Source organism: Mugil cephalus, chromosome 14 (genome assembly GCF_022458985.1).
Source record: "Mugil cephalus isolate CIBA_MC_2020 chromosome 14, CIBA_Mcephalus_1.1, whole genome shotgun sequence".
NCBI lineage: Eukaryota > Metazoa > Chordata > Actinopteri > Mugiliformes > Mugilidae > Mugil > Mugil cephalus.
In genome coordinates this window covers 3,351,271-3,376,791 of record NC_061783.1, presented here as the reverse complement: position 1 = coordinate 3,376,791, position 25,521 = coordinate 3,351,271, and the positions used below count along the sequence as shown (strand labels likewise).

General features: G+C 41.2%; 1 protein-coding gene across 1 annotated transcript in view; it reads left to right on the top strand.

Annotated features, from left to right (window-relative positions):
- Positions 1 to 23,963, top strand: part of ctdp1 (CTD (carboxy-terminal domain, RNA polymerase II, polypeptide A) phosphatase, subunit 1) — a 74,450-nt gene extending 50,487 nt beyond the window's left edge. The window contains exon 13 of the mRNA XM_047605514.1: positions 21,154 to 23,963. Within this exon, the coding sequence (XP_047461470.1) occupies positions 21,154 to 21,337 (184 nt within the window). The 3' untranslated portion in view covers positions 21,338 to 23,963. The remainder of the gene's footprint in view (positions 1 to 21,153) is intronic.
- The last annotated feature ends 1,558 nt before the right edge of the window (positions 23,964 to 25,521 follow it).

Here is a 25,521-nt window from a genome sequence, read left to right as displayed (position 1 = left end):
ACATAAGCAAACTATGGAAGTACCTATATGGAATTGCGATCAGTGCTCTGCACTTCATTTGGTCTTTTCTTTTGCTGCGCAGCTGAAAGCTTGGATTCAGATGTCAGAAAATTTCACAAGCTTCTGCATAAGATACATTGTTTCTGAAGCATGCTCGTGTCATGCTTTTTTATTTATTTTTTTTTATATGCGGTTTCTAGCTGCCAGAACACACTGTACACATAAAACATCACATTAAACAGCAAATACTGCACCGGACCACTTTACACAAGAATCTCATTGATGCATGATAGCAAAAACTTAAATGGAATTGTTTTTTAACTGATTACATCTTCCCTCTACCTTCTTATCTCGATCATAATCGTGTTAATTAATAATTTTTTAGGAATTGTTCATTTAAAGCTCAGAAATTATGTACTTAAATCCTTTTAGGTCCTTATTGTCACAGATGGTTGGTTTTCTTCCCAGAAAACTGGTGATAGAAGCAGTAAGTCTCCTTCTATGATGTATTAAAACAATCTTAAAAGTCTAATGTAATGTGGTGACCACTGTAGGAAGGCGCTGGTCTGGATACATTTTAATGCTTCAAAGGCGTTTTACAGACTCCAGGAAGGCTGCAGCACCAAATTAAAAGCCTATTTCTGTCATGTAAATTCCACTGTTCAGATTTAACACTCCTACAGCTCTCTAGGTTGTATAAGAGGAGTCCGTATCTCATTGAAACTGGTGGAACGCGGGATATATTACAGGCTGTGTAATGCAGCACACCTTGATGAATAGGACCTGGGGTGTGAAAGTTGTTTTTTACTGTTCTGTTTCTAACACGAAAGGTTTGCCAACTATCTCATCCAGGCACCAGTTCTAAATTTCTTTGGAAGGGTTCGTTTTCAGAAGCAGCAAGTAGAGCCTGTTGTTCTTGGCACCCAAGATTCATTAGAGGGAAATTGCTTGTAACCGCATCAAGAAAATCAGTCTGATTGCTGCAGTTATCATTTCGTTCCTGTTTCTTCTGTGTAAACAACTATTTCTCAGTGAAAGGAGAAGCGCTACTTCCTGCAGGATGGCACCTAATGTTGGGGCCCCAGTGTTGTGACTTGTAGTCAAATCAAAGCCTCCAAGGAAACACGAAAATTGCCAGTCCCTCACTTCAGCACTGCTTTCAGATGTGCTCTGTTCCAAGACAAATTCATTCTACAGACGTCACTTTGCACCACGCTTTGTTCTCTCTTTGATAAAGTGCACATTTTCCTCCAGGGTGAAAATGTTTCACCTGTACATTCTCTGACAGCTGGGTAAATTCAGTACACGCTTCCACCGTGGTGAAGCTTTAGACCTGGGTTGATGGAACTATTCTGGCTGACTTCACCATTGTCTCGTCAGGTCACTGCAACGGAGGAACCGCAAAATCCATCAGCAGAGTTTTAAGCCGATGACTCCGAGCAGCATCAAAGTTTAGCTTCACTAAGCTGGATACAGCATGGAAATGTCTGCCAGGCCAGCCAGACTGTGATGCTTTATGCAAATGAACCAAAGGGAGAGCGGAGTCTAAAGATCTACTGGTCTAAACTGGATAGAGCTCCTTAGGTTTCCCTCGGGTGAATTTTGGGATTTCTGGTTTGGGCTTGTTGCAGCCCAAAATAATGTAGCGTAGAGAATAGTGTGTCCACTGTTCACATTGTGTTTAAAAAATAAAAAAAATCTCTTATTGTGTACACTGAAACCATCCACAGAGACAGTTTCAGCATACAGTCCTTCATTGGCTAATTAGCTGAGTAGTTAAGACAGAAAATACTGGTGAGACTATATGAGAGGCAGCAACTGTGAGCTCCATGGACCTTGCTAATAAAGGATGAAGTCCTGACAGTGTTAACTCACACAGATGGACTCTTGAGCTGCTGGGCCCAGTCTGTGCAGTAATCTGTTTCGAAAATGAGGGTAAGACAGAAGTCAAATCACGACATGGAAATCAACTCATAAGCAAAATTTGTGGAGAACGCGTTTATTTGCAGCCGATGGCAGTGAGTGAGTGATGTAATGTTTTTTATTCCAGGGCGGCTGGTTTTGTTGCCCTTAAGCTGAAACGTCGGCACACAATGGAAACCTGCGTTATATCACTGTTTGGAAACCCACTCAGTGCCATCTTGCTGGCTGTCAGTAATGGCTTGTTTGTTTGCAGTGAACCCTGACCGCCCACCAGAATGCAAATTTGCCTAATTAAATAATAGATCCTTTGACACAGCACAAGTTCTTCAGTGTCAATTTTTTTCTCCATAAACATTTTGTGCAGCTGCACTAAATTACCGTACTTGACATTTATCACATCATCAAATTGCAATGCAACTGCCCCCTCACAACTTAGCCAACATGACTCTGGCTGATTCTATTGTGACCTGTACATAAGTGGTACTTAGAAATAAGATTAAATGAGCTTTCCACACTGGCAGCGCAAGATTTAATTATTTGGGAATTTATTTAAAAAGGGACTGTATTTTGGACAAGGCATACACACAAACGAACACATAGTGATGTATTAATGTTGCTTACAGGCTCCCTAGCTTAGGAAAACACCCCAGCCTTGCTTTGCTCTGGTTATGTAAGATGATATGCAGAATTTAGATTCCCCACCACCACTGCACATCTGTAAGCAAACATTCATAACTGCATCTGAAGGAGAGTACATTTTAATAGTCCTATGACACCATGTTGATTATTGGGATAATAAGTCTGATCTTAAAACATCCCGTTGTGTTAGGATGAAATAAACATAGCTATAAATCCTTCCCCCTTTCCTTTCCCAAACAGCAGAGCAGAAACAACAGATTCGGGCTGACTGGTCTCATCAGCATTTGCCGCCTTTTGTTCAGTGTGCGCTTTCGCTGAGATGAAAAGGAAAAGTAAAAATACAGCCCTTCTTGGCTTGCTGCGAATTGGACTCGCTGTGGTCTCGCTTCCTTCCTCTCACTCTCTGTTTACTTGCTCTTTTCTCCCACCTCGGTACCTTTTTATGCTCCTTCTCCAGGCTATAGTTCTGTGTGGGGCTGGCTGTCTACACTGGGGATTAACAGAAAGCCTTGCATTTGGACTGCACATTCTCAACAAATTGGTCTACTGCTTTTAATCATTCAGTGTGAAATTTGAATTCCTTCACTGAGCACTTATGTAATTATTGCCAGTCTTGTGCTTGCTGTTTTGCACAGGTTATTTGTGGGTATGGTGGTTGTGGTCATGCTGGACTGTCTCTACTACAGTACGCCATAATATTCAAGGATCTAATCCTTCGCATTTTGAAACAAAATCACCTGCCATCTACTAAGCCAACTAAAAGATAGTCTGCTGATATGTATCTTTTACTGGCTTACCATACGGGAATGATCATTAATAAACCAACAGATGGCACCAAATGTTTTAACTCATCATTTGCCCCAATTTTAGCTCTTAGGCTAAATACAAGCTGCCCTATTATCTCGGTGGAGGTCTGCAGATGAAGGTACGCCCAGCTGCTTAGCTTATTATCTGCCTACCCCATTGCTTCCTTTTAAAGGAGCACTTTTCTTTGCCTCCAGTTCTTTAGTGCTTTCTCTTGTGGTGTCAGGCTCTGCTTCTCTAAAGCATCTTCAGATGTTCTTGAATGCTATTGGCCATGGATGGACACAGTTGAATTAAAAATGTAATGGTATTTACTGTCAGTATTTATATTGTATTGTGTGTGTGTGATGCGTCACATTTTAGACAGGGATTCACTCGTAGGAACACCGCAGCTCAATGAAAACACACCGTTGTGCACGAAAAAACAGGTTGGACATAAATCTTAGACGTTCCAATTAATTTTTGTTTTTGAAAAGCGTGAAATTGCAGACTTAAGCCCAGATAATGCTTTTAATTCTTGCTGGAAAAGCACAATACACAAACCTTCTAAACAAATTCAAGCGTAAAGAAACTGCTAATAGACACTGACAAGATGATGTTCATTATATCTGATTCATTCCTGAGCACGTTGAGGGAGCAAATGAGAAGACGAGGCTGTTTTGTTTATGTGTGTGTTGTAAGTTAGACTCTGTGAGCGCTCCAATTAGAACGCTTGTACCCGAGGGCCGTGTTGTGGGTAATTGTTTTCAAGGATCGCCTGATACCTTTGAAGACTGTTGAAATGGCACTGTATCTCTCCACTATGTGGCACAAATTATTCTATTTGCATTTACTGGAGCTACTTTCGTAAACCGATAGACAGAGCTTTGCTGTACTAGCTTTGCTTATTTTTCTCCTCTGTAGAGGCAAAGCTTTCATATCTGGCCTTCACTGCAAGCAAGACACACTCATGCTCGCTGCAGATTAATTACGTGTCTCCAGTTACAGCTGGAACTCTTAACAGGTGTCAGACATTCAGTGTGAGAGCTACACAAACGGCATAATTGAATTAAGCCTGTCACTTAATACTGTTTTGCCTCTGCACCTGTTTCCTTGCCTAAACTCAGCTGGCTGCATTGATTCCATCCTGTTTGTGTGCGACATGCTGTCAGAGCCGTTTCTGTTGGGCCGGGTTCCGTGATAATGTGATCTGTCGAGTACAAATGCTGTTCGGCGGCCGTAAACAGCACCGTTGTGTCAGTGAACAAAGCCTCTGTTTCCTCCAGACGCGCTGGCCTGAGATTCAGACAGACCACTGCTGAAAAGCTGAGTGAGAATTTGTTGGGGTTGTTCTAAGGTCAGCTGCCAGATTAGCTGAAGTGGTGGGGTGTGTGTGCTCTTGAGAGCATGGACAGTTTTTCCTCTGCACACTGTTGCATTGGAATCTCTGCTGTTGAACAGTAGAGACCTGTACCTGTTTACTACTGCAGCTTGTACTCATATGAACCAGCAAATGTGTTCAGGCTTACATGAGCTAGGGATGCTCTGTGTATCCGTTACAGATAAGCAAGAAGCTATTATTATTCCGATAATGAAATTTCACCTGATAATTACTTCCAGTAATGTAACACAGGTCAGCAGAAAAGCAACTGAAAGCCCAGTTGTGGGTGGTGATTTGTAGCTTCGTCAGCTTTTCTGTCCTTGCCTTTCTGTGCCACTTTTTGCACAAGGACAGGATGGACTGAGTGTGACTCGGACGCTGTGTGTGAGCACAGTATAGAATATAAGTATGTTGTCTCTATAGATTCTGTCGATACAACCATCTGTGTATTTCATGTCGATGATTGTTTGCTTCGGTGCCTGCGCCACCGCACTGGTGTAAAACAGGACGATGATTCAAACTGCAACTCAGACAACCAAAGCTGGCGAAAAGCTAGATGTCCAACTGATCCTCCATGAGACTGATCATTGATCAGTTTGGGAAATTAATCAGCTGTCCTCAGGCCTCAGATTGTACATAGAAGACCAACCGCTGTCAGAAATGTAGCCCAATGTGGAGGGCTTATCTAAGCAGTGGATGACTCTGCTGTGAAGGTGGAGACATGCAGTGGTGGTGTATTTGCATCAATAAAAAAGAAAAGAAATCTGAAGGAGCAGCAGCTAGGATTTAGGAATGGTGGCCTGCCACTCCTAAATAAATATAGAGGAAACACTGCTCTACTTAAACCTCTTGACAACTTCGCTGCTTCACTTTATTAGCATCAGTCTTGGCACATGTTCATTTCCCCTAACTCAGTGATATACATATAGCCCAATTCTTACACCACTACATTAAACTTAGAAGTGTTGTCATTATCATAAGACAGAGAAACCTGCTCAGATATACTCAGACATGTGTGACTACGCTGCTGTAACTACTCCTTCCATCAACCTGCCTAAACGTTTTTATCGGCCCTCCATGTCAGACGAAAAAGAAATTTGGGCTGGCTTCCAGGCTATTTGTTTTAGGCATATGAGCAAGAGTATGAAAATGAAGCCTAGGGTTTAAGACATTAGTTACTGCAAAAAATACGTATGTAAATGTCACAAAAGCTGTAAGCTGGTAAAAACCTGTAATGTCTGCCTGGACTCAGTCATATTGATACCAATGGATCCATCAGAATATGGCATACACGGTGTATTCACAGAATGGAAGGAGCTACAAAAAATGCTAATCATATGCAATGGCTAAGCTTAATGAGTTGAATCCTGTTAGAGCTAGAGGCTTAGCCTGACCAGTCGCTGTCAGCTGAAGGTACCAGTGGGACAGTATATCTAATCATATCGGCAGCACTGGGGAGGGCAGAGCAGAGGGGGGCCGTTAAGTCGAGCCTGTGGGCAACTACTAATTAATCCAACATTATGTGAAGTTATTCTAATGATCTTTGTCTCTCTGACATGCATGTCAATAAGGAGACAAGGTCTGGTCATTAATTAGGGTATTTAAAAGAAAAAACAATATAATCCACAAAAACAAAGACTATTATAGTGTTACTAGACTCGATAAAATTTCAGTCTGATATCGCAGTGAACTCCAAACCGTTTAACAGGTCATTATAATGGCTCAAGTATAACTTGTTGAACATTAATACTTGTTAAATGCTTTAATAGGACAGGGTTTTAGTTAACAGTGGTGTAAAGTCTTCTCCTACTTTCAGGAATGCTGACATTAGAGCTGAAAAAGCCCAAAACTGATCATGGAGTTCTTTAAACTAAGGCCACGTTCACCAACGTATACCAAAGCTGCGATCTATTTTTCTCTGGTTTTTCTTGGCGTCGTTTTGAGAATTTCTTCGTAAAGATGGATCCATTGCAAAACCACATCTAGTTGTAGAAACGCTGTAGTACATATCTCGGGCCTACGTGTGGCGCTGTTTCCGCTACAGAATTCAGCAAAGGGGGAGACTATCTGACCTTCAGTTTGTTTGTTAGTTGTTCAGCTACCTTTCACCATGGATATTTCTGCCTTAGTGCAGTCCCAACAAATTTTCAAACCGCTGTCATCTTAACCAACGTTGTCAGTGGTTTGTGACACCAGAAACATCCTTAAAGACATGACAACAGAAAAAAAACGTGCATGTGTCATGAGGGACAGCTTTAAGACTTTGTTGCCCCTCATTGAGTGGATCCGTCAGTCAAAGTCCCAGGAGACTTTTTGTCAAGTGACACCCACCTTTCCTGTTAGTCTGACAGGAAAGCCTAACACCTGAATCCCAGTGGTGCTTTGAAAGATGCACAGATTTAAAAGATACTGACAGCAGTCCACCTCACTCGGCTGCACCGTGTAGGAACCCTGAATCCAGCAATTCAGCAGAGGAGCAGGGTGAACGGCGCGATAATCCCCGCGCTCCTTGTCCCTTGTAATCACAGTTCAGCGGTGCGAGAGGAGGTGGCAGACCATGGGGAATGGGACCGCTTACTCAGGCTTTTCACATATACGAAAAGAGAAGAGAGAAGATATACTTACAGAGAAAAACTAAAACTGCAAGTAATCTGACCCACTTATTCCCCTCCAGGCTGATGATGCAGGCACTTTTTCTATTTATGCTCTTGCTTTGGATTGATCTCGCTATGAAGGAAAGAGATGCATCTCAGGGGAAAGCTGGCCTGTTAATAGCCATTGTTTATCACAAGCCACACACACAAGTATAAGTTATCTCTCCTCACGCTGAAACGCATATCCAGGGTGTTTCTGCGTGAGGAAAAGTAGGATTTGCTGTGCTTCCGAGGACCTTACATAGACTGCATAACTTCAGTCTTCTACTCTTACTTATTGTTTTATATATCATTTTTGTCCCTGAATGCAGTTTCCTCCCACCAGCCTCACATAGTTTTACTTTAGGTTGTGACTAACAAGTTCACATCTGCCAAGAACAGGTTATAAAGGCTGCTTATTTTATGGGTATTTGGAAAGGATAAAGGTTACTTTTTAACTTAAGAAAAGTAATTCACAGTCTTGAGTCCTATGTTTTGTCTGACTGGCTGATGGACACTACTTGGTGTCGATAGACCATGGCACAGAAGCCTTAAAGTCTTGGCAGATGGTGTTCAGTGTTGGAAAAACCAGAAGCTAGAGGATCTAAGAGCTGTTAGCTGTGGAGAACCATAGTACCTCTGTTACACTAAAGTAAAGAAGTAATGATTAAACATCTCTTTTATACATTAACTGTGCATGTGCTGTCCCATTTATAACAGTTCGAATGTAGATGTACTAATACAGGTGCTGGCCAGTAAATTAGAATATCATCAAAAAGTTGATTTATCTCAGTAATTCCATTCAAAAAGTGAAATTTGTACATTATATTCATGCAATGCACACAGACCGATGTATTTCCAATGTTTATTTCTTTTAATTTTGATATTTATAAGTGACAACTAATGAAAACTCCAAATTTGGCATCTCAAAAAATTAGAATATTGAAAAGGCCAATGAAAAAAATGTTTTTTTTTAGAAATGTTGGCCAACTGAAAAGAATGAACATGAAAAGCATGCGCATGTATAGCACTCAATACTTAGTCGGGGCTCCTTTTGCCTCAATCACTGCATTAATGCGGCGTGGCATGAACTCGATCAGTCTGTGGCACTGCTCAGGTGTTATGAGAGCCCAGGTTGCTCTGATAGTCGTCTTCAGCTCCTCTGCATTGTTGGGTCTAGCGCATTGCATCTTCCGCTTCACAATACCCCATAGATTTTCTATGGGGTTAAGGTCAGGCGAGTTTGCTGGCCAATCAAGGACAGGGATACCATGGTCCTTGAACCAGGTACTGGTGGTTTTGGCACTGTATGCAGGTGCCAAGTCCTGTTGAAAAGTGAAATCTGCATCTCCATAAAGTTGGTCAGCAGCAGGAAGCATGAAGTGCTCTAAAACTTCCTGGTAGACAGCTGCATTGACCTTGGACCTCAGGAAACAGAGTGGGCCAACACCGGCAGATGACATGGCACCCCACACCATCACTGACGGTGGAAACTTTACACTGGACCTCATGCAACGTGGATTCTGTGCTTCTCCGCTCTTCCTCCAGACTCTGGGTCCTTGATTTCCAAAGGAAATGCAAAATTTGCTTTCATCAGAAAACATAACTTTGGACCACTCAGCAGCAGTCCAGTCCTTTTTATCCTTGGCCCAGGCGAGACGCTTCTTACGCTGTTTCTTGTTCAAGAGTGGCTTGACACACGGAATGCGACAGCTGAATCCCATGTCTTTCATGCGTCTCTTCGTGGTGGTTCTTGAAGCGCTGACTCCAGCTGCAGTCCACTCTTTGTGGATCTCCCCCACATTTTTGAATGGGTTTGTCGTCACAATTCTCTGCAGGGTGCGGTATCCCTAGAGCTTGTACACTTTTTTCTACCACATTTTTTCCGTCCCTTCGCCTGTCTGTTAATGTGCTTGGACACAGAGCTCTGCGAACAGCCAGCTTCTTTAGCAATCAACTTTTGTGTCTTGCCCTCCTTGTACAAGGTGTCAATGGTCGTCTTTTGGACAACTGTTAAGTCAGAAGTCTTCCCCATGATTGTGGAGCCTTCAGAACAAGACTGAGGAACCTTTTAAAGGCCTTTGCAGGTGTTTTGAGTTAATCAGCTGATTAGTGTGGCACCAGGTGTCTTCTATATTGAGCCTTTTCAGAATATTCTAATTTTCTGAGATACTGAATTTGGTGTTTTCATTAGCTGTCAGTTGTAATAATAAAAATGAAAATGAATAAACACTTGAAATATATCACTATGTGTGGAAGGAAAGTATACAGTATACAAGTTTCACCTTTTGAATGGAATTACTGAAATAATTCAACTTTTTGATGATATTCTAATTTACTGGCCAGCACCTGTAGTTAGCGAGCTCTTTAGCTCAGAGATTTCCCAAGGGACACCGACAGGTGCCATCTTGGTGGGAAATAAGTTACTACGGTATCTCTTCAAGCTTCTAGACCAAATATTTCACAACATACGTTATGAATAACCAGGCATTTAACATGCATATCTGTTTACAATACTATGAGACTGTCACACTGTTCAGTAAATTGTCAGATTGTGCAATATGTCTGTGAAAGTTCAGGTGTCTTAAAAACTTCTGAAACAAAGACAACTGGAGTCAACAAGTCCAGCCACCTTAGTTTCAGCTGCTTTTTGGTAAGGCAATGCAGTATAGAATTGTTCAAAACTCGATTCAGTTCAGTCACTCTGCATTTGTTTTGCCGGAGCCCCGCCAACACAGTGGTTTCATTTAAACAGAGCAGGAGGCTATTTGGATGCAGGGATAATGTTCCGGTAATAGCCTCAGTGTAGAAGTTTGTTGGTGTTGACCTTGTGCAAAAAAAGAAAGAGGACATTCATAAAAGAGGTTAAAATATTGAATTCCTGAACCTTTTGCTTTTACCAAAAGCTAAGATCCCGATCATCTCTGCTTAGAGCTTAATACTGAGAATTAGACAATTACTGTTTTTCAGACAGCTGCCAAAAATGGAGGTGAAAAAAAAAAGAGAGAGAGAGAGTGTGAGTGTGTCATTAGGAGCCACCTCTTCACACTGGGGCAATTAGTCTGCTGCAAAGGAAATGCTTTGAGCTCAGAAACTGCTCAGCGTTCTCCACCTACTGCATCGACTGATGAGGAGAACATGGATGGTGGAAAGGTGGGATTATCAAAAGTGTTTATGGTTTGAGTGCTGTAATTAAATTTTATTTTAGAATCTCAGTGTTAACCTTCAAAAGCCATTTCCACCCGCCACATTTTCCTTCTGAACACCGTCTGTGTAATGAGGTACAGAATTTGTCTTATTTTAATTAGCCTCATTAATGTAAACCTTGCTAGAGATCAGTGCTTTTAGCATCTACACCACAGCCTTCCCTACAGCTGTTCCTACAGGACACTTTGAAAATTCTGTTTCATGTTTAATGAAACATCCAGCAGAGGTTTTTTCCTCAGCAGGTATCCTACTTCAGATGGAGTGATATAAAGGCATAAATCAATACTGTAATTACCTCAAACCCTCTGTGTGAACTCAAAAGAGACATTATTTACAGCAGCGCTGTGTATGGCTCCTTCCCCTTGTCATCCTGAAATCCATTAGAGAGTCAAAGATAAAACATAACTTGTAGTATAATCAGTGATGATATCTGAATCAATGTTCATGGAAAAGTTGGAAAAAATTACATTTTTTTTTTTTTTTTTTGCACAGTTTATGTGCCTTTGCCTTCCTGTGGCTATACCACCTTCCCTGCGTGTTCAAAGAGTTGATTGACACTGCTCTCATATCTGAAGCTGGAGCAAATTCTGTTTTCCTGCAGCAAAGAAATTAAAAAATACCTAGAAAAAAGGGGAATTTGCTTGACTTCTTTATGCTTGAATTCTTTTTGTTGCTCTCAGAAATGGCTGTTACCACCTGTCCTGACATAATCAAACTCAGTTATTCTAATTTCAGTCTAACATTGGCTGGATATGCTCCTAGGCTAGTTACCACCACTACCTACAGTTGTCAACTAATCAACAACCAGGTTATTTTGGCTTGGAGAAAAATATTTATCAGAAAGCTAAGATTGTAATCTAGGGTTTGTAGTTTAGAAAATGCACAGTTATCATTTTCCTCCCTTCAATTTAACTGCACTGAACATAGGAACACTGACTGTAGGATTCCTCATGTAGGAATCAAATGAGATGGGTGGTGTTTTCACAGATATGCATTAATTATTCTATATGACTTTCTCTCAGCCAGGGTTTGAGGTCCCCTATACCCAGAAGATTGTAAAGGCTGTCTGAAGTTTGATAAGAGACATTCAACGTGTCACTCAACTATTTTGAATGTCATCCCTCTGCCCAGCTCTCATGTGTCACCTATCATGTTACTTGAATAGTCTTTAGTATTCGGGACGTGTGAAAGAAAGAGCAACAGGGGTGTTTGGTTTGACTGGGTAGATTACACAGACGCAAAACCCCAAAGCAAAGATTCATTGCAAATATTTTATGAGCAGGGACATTCTGAGCTTATAAATGTATTAAGCAGCGTTAGAACTAGACCAAAGAGTTTTTTTTTGTTGTTGTTGTTTTTTTTTGTGTCCTTTCTGAAGCAAAGTTGTGTATTTTATGCTTGCTTGATGGCGCATTTACTATTGGTCTTTATGGGATAGTGTCTCAAACCAATGCCCCCGACTGTTGGCCTGTAAAAAATAAGCTGACACTGTTCAAATCGTCGACAAGTGAAAAGATCAGGAGCTTCTGCTGCTCAGTTGGTAGACAGAGAAAATAAGTAACTCATCTGAAAGACGGCTGGGGTCTCTAATGTGAAACTGCTGCCTGTTGAGCCAGAGATGGGGGTGGTGTGATGCAGACATCGGTGACAGGGGAGATATAAATGACACTGACGGTGAATCACAGAGTTGACACGCTGCATCACACCAACGTTACTGTCAGCAAGGTTTATATATTTCCACGCATCTACATTGTGTAGTTAAAAAAAAAAAAAAGTAATTTATTGTACTGAAATGTAGCTGACTGTTTACATCAACTTCAGTTACTGGTATCACCGCGATATGTAAATCAATTTTCACTCTCTTCAAGTAATTACATGTAGGCCACAATGCACACAACACCAAGTTCAGGTATATACAATGAGTACTTTTAATCTGGGCATCAGACATCATCCAGTGCGTAGTAAATAATGTTCGATTCATTTCATTCAGTACCAAATTCAAGTCCAGATGGTTAAAGCCTGTGTGATGAATAGCCCCGAAAATTCAAGCTGCATGAGACAGACTTTCTTATTATTCCTTCATGAGCCACATGTTGCAGCCGATGTCAAATAGAAGCCGGTTTCCATGAGGTATTTTAAAGAATGTAATTTCCCTGTACGACAGAGCCCCATGTTGGTAAGATAAATGTTTCCCAGTGACCTGACCATTTTTAAAGCTGAACAAATCTGAGAGTTTGTTTCGTCATGGTATTAGCATCTGTTTTTAGAGAAACGGCTGCGATAAACAAACACAATGAAAAAGGAGATGAATATTGTACTTTGGATTTTGAAAACTTTTGCTTTAATGCTTTTAAAATCAACGCTGCTTGAAACGATAAAAACATGGCGAAATCTGAGAATACAGCTCGCGCTCTCTCCGTCCTAAGTGCCTCCCACACAGTGAGTCTGGGCATAGGCGTGCACTCTATATGCTGGCAATTTAAGCAACATTAAAGCCACTCATTCATTGTAAATCTAACAACGCAATCTAACCCTCCTCCACAGCGCATTTAGATATTATAGGTAAAGCTGGCAGCTTGCCTGTCTAGGAGAAGTACGAAAGGCTCGGAATACAGCTAATGGATTTGCAGAATTCAGGCTATGATGGGAATTGTTTTTCTTATGTTTAATAGCCTAACAGTTGTAGTTTAGTTAATACTACTCTGGATGTACAGAGTTGGTTGCTTTAATATCTTTCTCCCAAGAGATCATTTCTGATTGAACTTCTGAAAAGGGATGCATCTCAGAGTAGTTTTGTGGGCTACTCTGATGCTTCCTCCATTGGCCCACAGAGGACATGTTGTACTAAAAAGACTCCAGATGCACAGTTTATCTGTCTAACCCCGACTGACAAATCCTCACATGACCCTAAACTGACATTCCCAACTCACCAGGACAAGGATTCGGGATTTTGTCCCCAGGCTTTTACTCTGGAATCATGTTAGGAAGGATCTCTTCACAACCAGAACTAGAGTGTCCATAAACTGTGGGCCTCGCAGAATTGTGAAAAGTCGTCGTTTGCAAGTGTGGGATTTACATTTGGAACCAACAACTTGTTTAAAGGAGCTCTAGATAAATGTGAATCCTAACTGAACAAACCCATCAAAGAGATAGCAGAAACAGTGGGAGTGCACATATGAACTGCTTGGCACATTCGGAGATTAAGAAAAAGGAAAGAATGAGCTGGTGGGATTAGCATGATGAAAAGGCCTGGATGTCCAAGAGTGGTGGATGACCGCAGTGTCCTTTGAATGGAAAAGAAAAAAAGCCCTTCACAACATCCAGAGAAATGAAGAACACTCTCTAGGAGTGAGGGATTATCCATGTCTGCCATAAGATAAGACTTCTGAAGAGCAAATACAGAGGACTAACCAAAAGCTGCAAACCATTTATGAACAGCAAAATAAAATAAGAAATAAATAAAAGAACGGATAATGGCTGATGATCTTGATGCGTGGCCATGCATATGTGAATATGTATATCACAAGTCAGACAAAGCAACAACTCACCAGCTCTTCCTCATGAACTTCTAAAGCTGCCAGTACATATACTAAGAAGTAAATTTGTTATCCCTTTGTTTTGGCTTTTCTTCCACTAGAAGCAAACAGACAAATGCATAGCATGAGCTCTGCTCTGCCAGTCGCCTGCTTCCTCCAGACATTACATTTCTCCGCTGCCAGCGCCCCGCCTGAGATCATTGTCAACATGTATTTTTTCGAGGGAATTGTTTAAAAAGATGTCGCCGCGAAAAACTATTTAGTCACGGTGAAGAGTGCTTGCATTTCACCGTGTTTGTCATTTCCTTTCAACACCCCCGGGAGTTGTGCCGTGTTGGTCGCTGAGCAAAACTGACGCGTGCCTCATGAACCCGCGAGATAATCAACGCAATCGTTTAACTTGTGCTGCTTATCAGCTCCCTGCATGTGGAGCAGGGGAAGGCAATCTAGGACGAGAGCATCTGTATGTGCGCATCTGTGTTTGCCACATCTGTTAATTGTGTGGGATTACATACAATTACACTTTAAGATCAGAGATAAAGATGTTTCCATTCGTACTTGTCACAGCTTTTGACCAAAACTTATTCTGTTTTTTATTTAAAAATATATATAAATATATATTCATTATGTTCTAATTTCATACCCTCCTTCCTCTGCCTGCTCTGTTTCCTCCTGTTTCCCACTTCATTTGCTCCATTCGCCTTTTTGCCTCGGCCCCTTCCTTCTTCCTGTGAGCATGTCAGAATCATTTGAAGTCATTTAAAGTGCCGCCCTCAGCAGTCCTAGATGGGGATGCCGTGAGTAGACTTGGAAGGCTTAAGTAAGAGCTCTTTATCAGCGAGGATGGTTCCAATGCCCTTTCCATGTAATCTTTCCCATGTAGCCCTTTCAAGTGCTCCCCTGGCTCGTGCTGTCTGCTTTGAAGCATGCGTTCTAATAAAAATGTATCTCATTTAGGCGCAGCCACATTCTTCCTGGCATTTTATATCGCTTATCTGTCTCTAATGATGTGTTGAGGCTGGTTTAGCTTCCGGCTGTTTGTTTCCAGCCGACACTCTGTAGTATGTCCTCCTGACGCCCTTAATGCAATCCCATGGATCATATACAGCATCTCAAGAGTAATGACTCCAACATCCGTGTTTATAATAACTTGCTCATTATTACCTTTTGTACCCTCATAACTGACTTTTCTGGCATTTTTGTGAGGAATGCAAGTACAAGTTACATTTTCAAAATAACTCAGGCTGCCGGTTACCAGCAGGCAGGCTAGCTACATCTTACTTGATTCAGAGTGTTCTCTAGCGGCGCAGGCCTTAATTTATTAAACTGTGAACATTTTACCACTACTGGATGCCTGCATTTTGGCATAATCATATAACCTCTCGTGCTGAGAGAAAACTATAACACTTTAAAGTACATTGTTAGCAACTTTCTCCTAAAGTTTTAATGTTTTTCACAGCTGCCTCTTCAAATTTGCCGGCCAGTGAAAAGTCCAGTAATGAGGACATTTCAATAAAAGAAGTGCGTCAAAAGATCCCATTACCCATGCCTTCTGCCAGCCTGCTTCCAGAGGTCCTTCTTGGTCTGTGAGCTGGCGAGCGCTTTCACTTACGTCTCTCCCAAGTTGGATTGTACGTGTCGTTCTGACACGTCTATGGTTTCCCAGTGGAAAAGCTGAGAGATGTGTCAGGTACTTATAGTAATGGGACTGCACTCCTTTCAAAAGGAAGCCTGGACTTTGCAGAGAACACTTGAACGTTAAATCCCTCTGCTCTTATTAAAAATGCCATTTATTCTACATTCAGGAAGTGATTCAGTTTGGGCTGCACGATAAATCATTAAAAAAAATCACGATCTCGATTCACACATTCGAAACAGGATGATTCTTAAGCATTTTATTTCACGAGCTGCATCACAAACAAATGCTCCCATTTCTTCCCTGATTTCGCTGACTCCTCCCTCGACCTGTGGCTAAGGGTCTTTACAACACGTGATTCCGTCATTGGAGGAAGCCCGCCACAGTTGAGTGTGTGGAAACAGTGAGAGAGAGAAGCAGAGAAAAGTCAGTGGTAAAGAGAGTTAAATGGATGGTGAAGAAACCCCAGGTGGTGGTGGCCAGTCACCACAGAATTAAAGCTCATCAGTGAAATAAACATTTTGTAAAAAAAAAAAATCGCGCCAAAGAACTGGATCTCAAGTAGACTTGAGAAAAAAAACTCGACTCACATCTTTTCCAGAATCGTGTAGCCCTCGATTCAATAATGAACTAGTTTGTTTGTATGTATCAAGTGGTTTCAAACCCAACTAAAAAGGACAGATAAATTAGTTTGTTGTTGCCATGAACAACTCAAGAACCAAACTGGCATTTTATTGTGGTCCATTCCTGCTTCTTAATGGAACTTTGTATCATCAATTACCCTACATTACAACAGCAGTTACATAAACCTTTAACTTTAACCATTTAATATCTAAACATGTATTTTATTTAATTCCAAGCTCAGAACAGGATGGGATCACTTATCACTTTAAAATGCCTTAAAAGTAAATAAACTAGTAAACGGCAGGAAGCTCCCTTTGTAGCGGCGCAGTTTAACAGCATGTACAACTGGTAAAGATCCGCTAAAAAAAGCGGGAATTAAAACTGAAGCTTGTTTTTTTTAATCTGCCGCGAGTGAACGTGATGGAAGCGCCTTTGAGTGTGTGTGCCTGTGGGTGGTTGGATTAATAGCCGAGGATTTAGATTGGATGTGGTGATGCAAGACAGAAAGCAATGGGGAAACTCATCCCAATTGGCCCCCCGTTGTGTCTACTGTTAATATTTGGAAATGGGAGGAGGATGGTGGGGAGCGGGTGTGGAAAGACGTATTCATCTGTATGCGTACGCACACGTAAGCTATGGTGAGTCACACACAGTCATCCACGAGGTAGCAGGAACATTATAATTGTCTGTCCTTATCAGTTTGTCGCCAAATAATACCAATTAATTACTGAGCTCACCCTTATAGTGCCATTATAGATCAGCCTCACATTATGCTCTGACCACGATGCCTTGAACTTCTGGATTTGAAAATTAAAAGTCTTGTCAGTTTGGAGGATCAGAGCTGTTCTTTCGGAACACAAACACCCCTTTCCTCCCGCACGTACACTACACCCACTGCAGGGGTCCAGTGTAACTGTCATGTTACCCAGGCTCTCCTCTGATAATAGCCGACATCTGACCTTTAATAAAAACCGGCAGAGCCCCTGCTGTGGGAGGTTAGCGAGGCTGTATGACAGCGGTGAGGTCTAATGAGATGGGCCCTCTGTACAGAGCTGGTGTCAGACCACCTCAATAACAATACAATACCCCTGCACACCTCATTAGCGTCATGCTAATAAGCCACTCGGCAGAGGATGCCATGGAGAAACTGGTTAGGGGTGGAAAGAGGGATGGCATGTTTAGAACAATATCAAATCGTCCTCTGGCCGCCATGGAATGTCTGCATTTCATCTCACCTATTTTAATCAGTATCCACTTATTTGCAGCAAATTCATTCTCAGTTTAAAACGCATCTCCGTCTTAAACATCTAAACTACGACGTTGGGCTGTTGGTGAGCGCGAGGTATCCTAGTTATGCACCAGCACCATTATTTGGACCAATAACCATTCAGCATGTTGTGTCTGCAGAGTAGGGAGACATCATTTTGACTGAATAGCTTAGGCAACACGTGCACAAGAAGAGAAATAGAAATTACAAACTAGTGCAGAGGGTACATTCACAGAAAGGTGTTTCTGTTTTACACCCTAATCTCTCATAAATATCTCAGTAAGGATATTGTTGTTCCTGGAAGTGGAAGAACAACTGACTGGCATCATTCTTCCAAGTCTCCTAACTAATCCTCAGGTTTCCCCTTTTGAATGATGAACACAGATCACTCACACTTTTTGTTATGGAGAAGCATTTCTTCAAGAAAAAACAGGCTACAGTTGAAACCCCTTGTAGTTTTCTTGCGTGCATGCCTTTAGTCACCATTCCCTGAACTGTATAGCCGACATTTTTATACTCACCTAAATGTGTCTGTTGCACATGCACTGATCAGCTATAACATTATGACTACTGATAGGAAATGGAAGTAAATACCATTGACCAGTCTGTGACAATTGTTCTGCTGCCATACCTTTGAACTTAGCATGGATGTGGATTTTATTTGTTCCACCCACCCCATAGCAATGACTCTCCTTGATGGTGGCAGCTGTCCCCAGCAGGATGCAGCCTGAGGCACACACAAAAAAATAACAACTCAATAAAACATGAAAAAAAAAAACACACTCTCTTTTAGGATGATGGTCATAATGTTATGCCTGAGTGTACATGAGTACTGAAAACTGTCAGATACTAAAAGCTTGAATCCAATATCATTTGAACCCTAACTGTTTGCCCGTTTATTGCTGAATGTGTTTTTATGAATGTGGGCAGTTTTTATATGTTCAGCGTGTAGCCTGAGTCACAGTTTATTTAGTCTAGTCCGTGGTCATGACCCCATAGTGTCACAGATTCCACGGAGGTCATCATGACCTCGTAATGTTGTCTCCATTTCAAATAACTTTTGGCTGGTGTAAAATAAACCTCTACATCAAATCAATAAACCAAAAAATATATAACTTGCTACTGAGTCAGCCATAGAGGTGTGACGTTGGTCTTCTACATCCTTTCAAGTATTAACTGAAAGTAGTACCGTTGTTTTTACTTTAACATCTTTTTAGTAAACTGACAGTGTTGTGTATGGTAACATCATGGTATTGTAGCAGCACCCAATAACCAGCCCTACTTGTGACATTTCTTTGTTAATGTGACCGTCTCCAGAGTGGATTGAGTCTTCACAGCCTGGCACCTCATTTACACTTAACTTTTATGAGATCTTTCACTCCTCCTTTTCCCAAGGGCCAAACTGCCCTATCAATTTGTCTTTGCTCTTCTAATGCTCTTTAGCCTTCTCACACTGCTGTCCCTTGTCTCCTTTATTTGTGTCTCCTCCATCTCAGTATCCCTAGGTTCCTGGTTATTCTGAATCTTGAATTTTGTTCTATGACAGCGGAGGGCCTTTGTATCTCCTCCGTGTCCTTTATTAATGTCTTCATCGCAGCGAGAGTTCATCTGAACACAGGATACAGTGTGTATAGAAAACAAGCTCTTGTTAATTGCACTGTTATTCTCAAGGGCCCATGCTGTGTTGAACATGCAGCACAGCAAATGATTTCTCTTTTCTTTTTCTGTTCTTAACTGAACACTGCAAGCACTCACAATCCAGTCAACCAACTATTATTGATTTTGTTCTCCAATTTGTAGACAGTCTACTGAAAGCTCAGTATTTGTTACCGGCTGAACAGGTACTCGGACACATGCAAGACTCCGAACTCCTGAATAACTACCATTACAGTTATAACTATTACTTTTCTCTCCTTTTGTATTTTCACAGTCTGGTTTTTAATGGTTGGTTTAGAAGCTCTGATCTGTTTCAGGAGCTCAATAGAGTCATATACATGTTGGTTTGTATGAAGCTACGCCGGTCTAAGCATTTATACCTGTGCCCTGGTCTTTGCATTCTGTAATCATCTGAAATTACGCCACTTATACACTAGTTGCAACTTTCTCTGTGTACGTTAAACGATAACAGTTAAGAGCCCAGCCCATCATGTCAGAGTTAATAGATGTTGAACAGCAGGTAGTTTTGCTGAAATCACTGCAACACAGAAAAGACAAGTAGCCGGTCTGTGCGATGTGATGTGAGGAAATGTAGTTTGGACCAATCACAGCTATAGTGATCTGTGATGCTGTGTCGTCACATAGGCCTTGGTTTAATAAATCAGTTTTCTGATTCAAATCCTGCTTCCCCTATTTAGAAATTTCACCGCTGTCTCATGAGACTGGTTTCATATCGGTCGTCTTACAAGAACAAAATCTGAATCTGTGTGAAGAAGCTCCAACATATCACAGAAGTTGACGGGTGACAGGATGTCAGGTCTAAATAGAACATGTGGACAAAAGCAAAGCCATAATGATGCAAACTCATTTTGATTTTTTGTCATTATTACACAGGATAAGATGTTACAATCCCTTGTGCCAAGATCCCAGACAAAACACATTTAAAAGCCCAGTCCCACTGAAAAACAACCAGCAGCCTAGCAATCAGCTACCAGCTAGCAACCAACAAGAAGACACCAGATAACTAGCCTAGTCACCAGCAATAGGCAGCATGTAGCACATCATTGGGGTTTTCAAGTGGGCATCTCCCTTCACCGATGTTTCATTAAGTTAGGCTCACGACACCTCAAGAAGGATTAACAGTCAGTTCCAGCGTCCTGGCACCACCCCCCTCAATGCTGCCGGCGCACAACCCCCTGACTTTCAACCACAGAGAAATTAGCTTAGCCCTTTTCACTGCTATTCAACAAAATACACAGTTGTATCGGTCAGGTGTCTAAGCTACCACTTTATTGAGTAAGGGAAGGGCTGGGATGAGGATACACACCCTGGTTCGGTTAGGGGATGGGGATTGAGGCTACAGGACTAAACCACGACCCGCACATGCAAACACTGAAAGCTGAAATATCTGACTGAATATAATGACCTCATATTGAACTAAATTCATTCTAACTGGAACCTTGTGTATCGTTATCTAATCCAATAAGAACGTCAGTAACGACACCTAGTCGTAGCTGATTGTGTGGGGAAGTACATATGACTGAGAACCTTACCGATAAAAGTTCTTTTAAATTATTTAACACTCAGGGAGATTTCTTTAATCTTTTGTTGACAATAATTCCATTAGCTGCTTAGTTTATCACAAACTAAACTACAAGTCTCACTCTCTCAACAGCGGGGCTCAGTAACTCTAAATATGTCAAATGTGCAGTTAGTATTAGGTTAATATATTACAATTAAGCTACCAGGTCAATTTGCTACAAGCACATTTTACTTAGAACAACGTTTTGTCCACAAATGGAAATGAAAAAGAAATGAAAAGACAAGATATGCTCGTCTTTAAAAGCCCTCTTTTGTCATTTCTCTAGGGGCCACAAACGAAAGCACGATGAAGACAAGGGGGAAGACAATGACGGCGTGGAGGAGAAGAGGGAAGGGGAGGACTCGGCCGACGAATCTTCCAAAGACTCCAATGAGGAAGAGGGAGGCAGCAGCTCAGAGGCGGATGAGATGGCCGCTGCCCTGGAGGCAGAGCTCAATGACTTTATGTGACATGTGATGGCAAATCAAACCCTGGTCCCCCCCTACGAGTGGTACCTAAAAAAAAAAAAAAATAAAATTATTTTTCTGCTTTGGAATATTTGTGTACTTAGGATGTTTGAGCCATGAATGTGTGCTGTAATTAAAAGAAAACTGAATGTGCTGTACAGACCTGATGATGTTGCAGTGTAAATAAGGCTTAGATTTTTGTAGCATTGATATACAGCCTTTTTGGCATAAACCCTTTGATGTGGACATTTTATTGTAACATAAACTGTAGGAGACATGAAATTTGATAAGTTTGTTTTCTATCTCAACTTTTATATTGATGATTAAAAAAAAAACAAATGAGTAAAATCATAAACTGTAAATTTTGCTGATTGTACATGCCAAAGAGTTTGGGACAGGTTTGCCTATGTGCAGCTAAATATTTTACTCTTGACTTCCATTTTTTTTTTTTTTTTTCTTTTGGCCTCCTCACTGGTCAAAATCCAACCAGCGGCTCTAGACGTTTGAATGTGTTTCTTCCTGCCCATCGTGTTTGTACATTTGATAATGATAAGGTAAGCTGTTGGGTCTTTTGTGATGAATGGCCCCTTTGGTGCACTAACACCTTCAACTGAACCCAGCTAAATGTTCTTTTTATATGGCTCACTCATCCATCCTCAACCACTCTGACTGTTAGAAGGGACAGCTACTGTCACTGGGCCTCTGCACATACACTGGAGCTATTCACTTGCCAAACGTTGTTTTTTTTTTAAAGGGTTAAGTCACCTAATTTACAAATGAAAATCTCACTTACCTTTGCCGTCGTTTATCCTCACGAATATTCTAACTTCTGATGCTTCTGACTCATTTCTGTCTGTACCGTGACCTACAGAGCTCAACACCAGTAGGAATATACAAACATTTTGGGACTGAACTCTCTTGCTGAGAGTTAAATGAGTGTCAAGCTACCACCAGTAGTCAGTACAAACACTGGCGACAAGGAGAAACAATAGGTTGGCAGTTATTTTCATTATTATTCCCTTTTCATTTGCTGTTTCTGGTTGCTAATGGTAACGCTTCTTACTTTATCCACCAACGGTCAGTCAGAGACGACGCTTCCTTCATCCTGGGGCGGAATGGTGGTTTAGGTTTAAAGAGGGTTATGTGATCTGATTCAGTGTTCTGTTTTTGTACCTATAGGACAAACGAGATTAGGAGGATTCTGAGGTGCAGGTAGAAGGCTTTTATTTCCTCCTGTTTTCAGTCAGTCAGCTCTACCTTTGACAAATACTTGAATTATTCCTTTAAGGAAACATGCAAATAGATTTAAAAAAAAAAATAAAAAAAATGACATAACATACAGCAAAACGAATTGCATTGCAATTACAGACAAGCCAATCATTTCAAGCCAAAATTTCCCAAACAGCCTGAGGATAAAATATGGAAAATTAGATAACAGCGTTTAACTTAAACATTTTTATTCAGCTTTTTCTGCCGTAGCCTGACTCAGCGCTCAGTATGTCTGACAACGTAGTCTGGATTTCATTACGGGCTTGTTTCAGCTGATAAAGAAAGGAAAAAAAATATCCCTCTGCACACAATTAGATGGTCCTGCAACCGATCACAGCAACAAATGATGTGACATTAAGTGATGAAGGTTTAATCAAAGCTAACTGTTCATCCTTTTAAGTTATTTTGCTGTCAACGTCTTACAAGAAACATGATAAACGGCTCACTTCTCAGACGACAGCCATCCTTTTATAAATAAATACACCTCCACAGAGTTCAGATGACGCGTGTCACTGTTAATCTGTCCATCACCACATGACGCCCTGCCAAACTATTTTACTCACCCCAGCAGGCAGGTTACAGTTCCAGCTTTCCACTTGAAAAGATTTGTGGGTGAGGAAGTTGGTCTTTCTTCCAGGCTACCTAACGTGAGCATTAACCTCTCCAAGAGCTTCGTCGTGTAGTTGCGTACCACATGCTGTTGTCGATGTGTTTGTTTATTTATATTTCTTTTCTCCCAATCTCCCTGAGGTGTTTCCCCTGCGGCACAGAACAGTGGCGTGACATTAAATTCTGCAGACCGTTTGTAGAATATGAAAATGAGTTGCTTACCAAACCCAAACACCTAAGCAGCACTCACCAGCGTCCTGGTGGAAAATGTCAGCACTTCAGGGATGTCCCACGTTACAGGATGTCTTTATGACCACAGATGTGGATTGTCCTCACGGAGCATGTGTTGCAGCAGGTTTGCTTTAACTTTAAAACTCAGCACCATTTGTGTGTTTTTTCTTCTCAGTGAAGTAAACCGTGACGATCTTTTATCGTCTTCTAATGGTAATCACTATCATAAGGCAAGAGGGCTGGTGTCTGTTTGGATCTTTGTCCGTTAGATGTTCTACCATGAACCTTTTGTCTTCTTTTTAATTTTTTTTTTTTTTTTTTTTTTTTTTACCTGCTACACCCATAAAACTGAGTTTTCTTCTTACAGTGACAAGCCATCCTATGCGTGTGTGTTAGAGGTGGTTTTATCCTGACTGTCAATCAAACAACTGACATGTAAAGTATTTGTTGAGTTTATTTCCTACCTGACCCAGAGACAAAATGTCCTTTCATTAAATAAAGATGTTTCTAAGTAACAGAACCAGTATTTTTGGGAATTATATTATTTCTAATTAATAGATAGATATAAATACAGAGAAGAGAGGAATCACAAGTTTGCTCGCCTTGACTGCAAAGTATAAAAAACTAAAGAAAAAGTGTAATGAGGAGTAAAGGTATGAAAGTATATTTATATATAAATTGTACTGTATATGTATACACTAATTGGTGTTAAGGTCAACCAATCGATGTTACTTAGACATAGCACCCACCCACCTAGACCAGACCAGACACCCCCATAAAACAATGACACTCCTTGATGGCAGCAGTCATCCCCAGCAGGATGCAGCCTGACACAGACACACAAATGGTTTAGGAACTAAAACAAAAAAACAAACAAACAAAAAAAAAACATGAAGAACAGCACAAGGTGTTGACCTGGCCTCTAAATTCACTAGATCCCAAATTGATCAAGTATCTGTGGGATGATCCACAGAGGCCCCTCCTCTCAACTCATAGGACCCAAAGACCCCCACTAACAACATCCTGATACCAGACACCACAGGACACCCATGTCCATTCTCTGGTGAGTCACAACTGTTTTGGAGCCACAAGGGAGACCTACACAGTATTAGGAAGGTGGTCATAATGTTTTGTCTGATCGGCAGATATGAGAGTATAAAATATGTCAAACCCCAGATAAAGCCCATTAGCCTTTTGCCTACTCGTCTTTAAACATCAGAAACATGCATGATACTGATAAACACCCATCACAACACAATGGGTGGTGAAGAATACTCCATCAGGCCCTGTTCCATCTTGCTGCTTGCTTTGCTTCATGTGCAGGCCATTTGTTGCAACCTTTTTTTTTTTCCGCTCTTAATATATCAGCGACGCACGCAGCCTTATCGTTGGTGTGCACCGACCAAACAAGCCATCGGTTTGCATTTCCAAGCACAGGAGGGAATCCACGAGGACTGAAGGATTCATTTGTGCGTGTTAAAATCAGCCTTTCCCTCACATTGTTAGCAGTGTGCCTTGGTGGGAGAGGGGAGGCTTGGCTGGCAAAAGAAAGACATCTGCGACATTAGACTGCCATCTTGTCATTCAGTAATGGGTCCTCAGGTGAGATGTTGATTACACAGGATGCGGCAGGATAAATCATGGGTCATGAAGTCTATTAAAAGCGCAACTCTGGCAGCTCTGCTATGGCACTTGATGTCTTTCTCATGGATGGAATGGCTGATGATCAGCTACCTTGAAATTCAAAGCAAACAGAGACACAGCAAGGGCCTTTCATTCTCTCATAAATGCTTGCTTTTCCCCACCAGTGAGAATTTGCCACAGTGGTGAGTAATGGCCTGATGTCCACATTTGAATGTAAATTAGAGCCACTTTGCAGCTTCAACACAGACCAGATGGTCTTAAAACATCCTGCAGACAGGAAGTGAAGCTTAACTGCAAAAGTGATTCATAACTTCACAAAATTGTTGTCGAATAAAAGGTGGTTTACACCAAACGGTACAAGTGCAAACTTTTTTTCAGACTTAAAGTTAATAACCCAGGAAAACCTAATGATGTGGCTGTGAATACAATTTTAT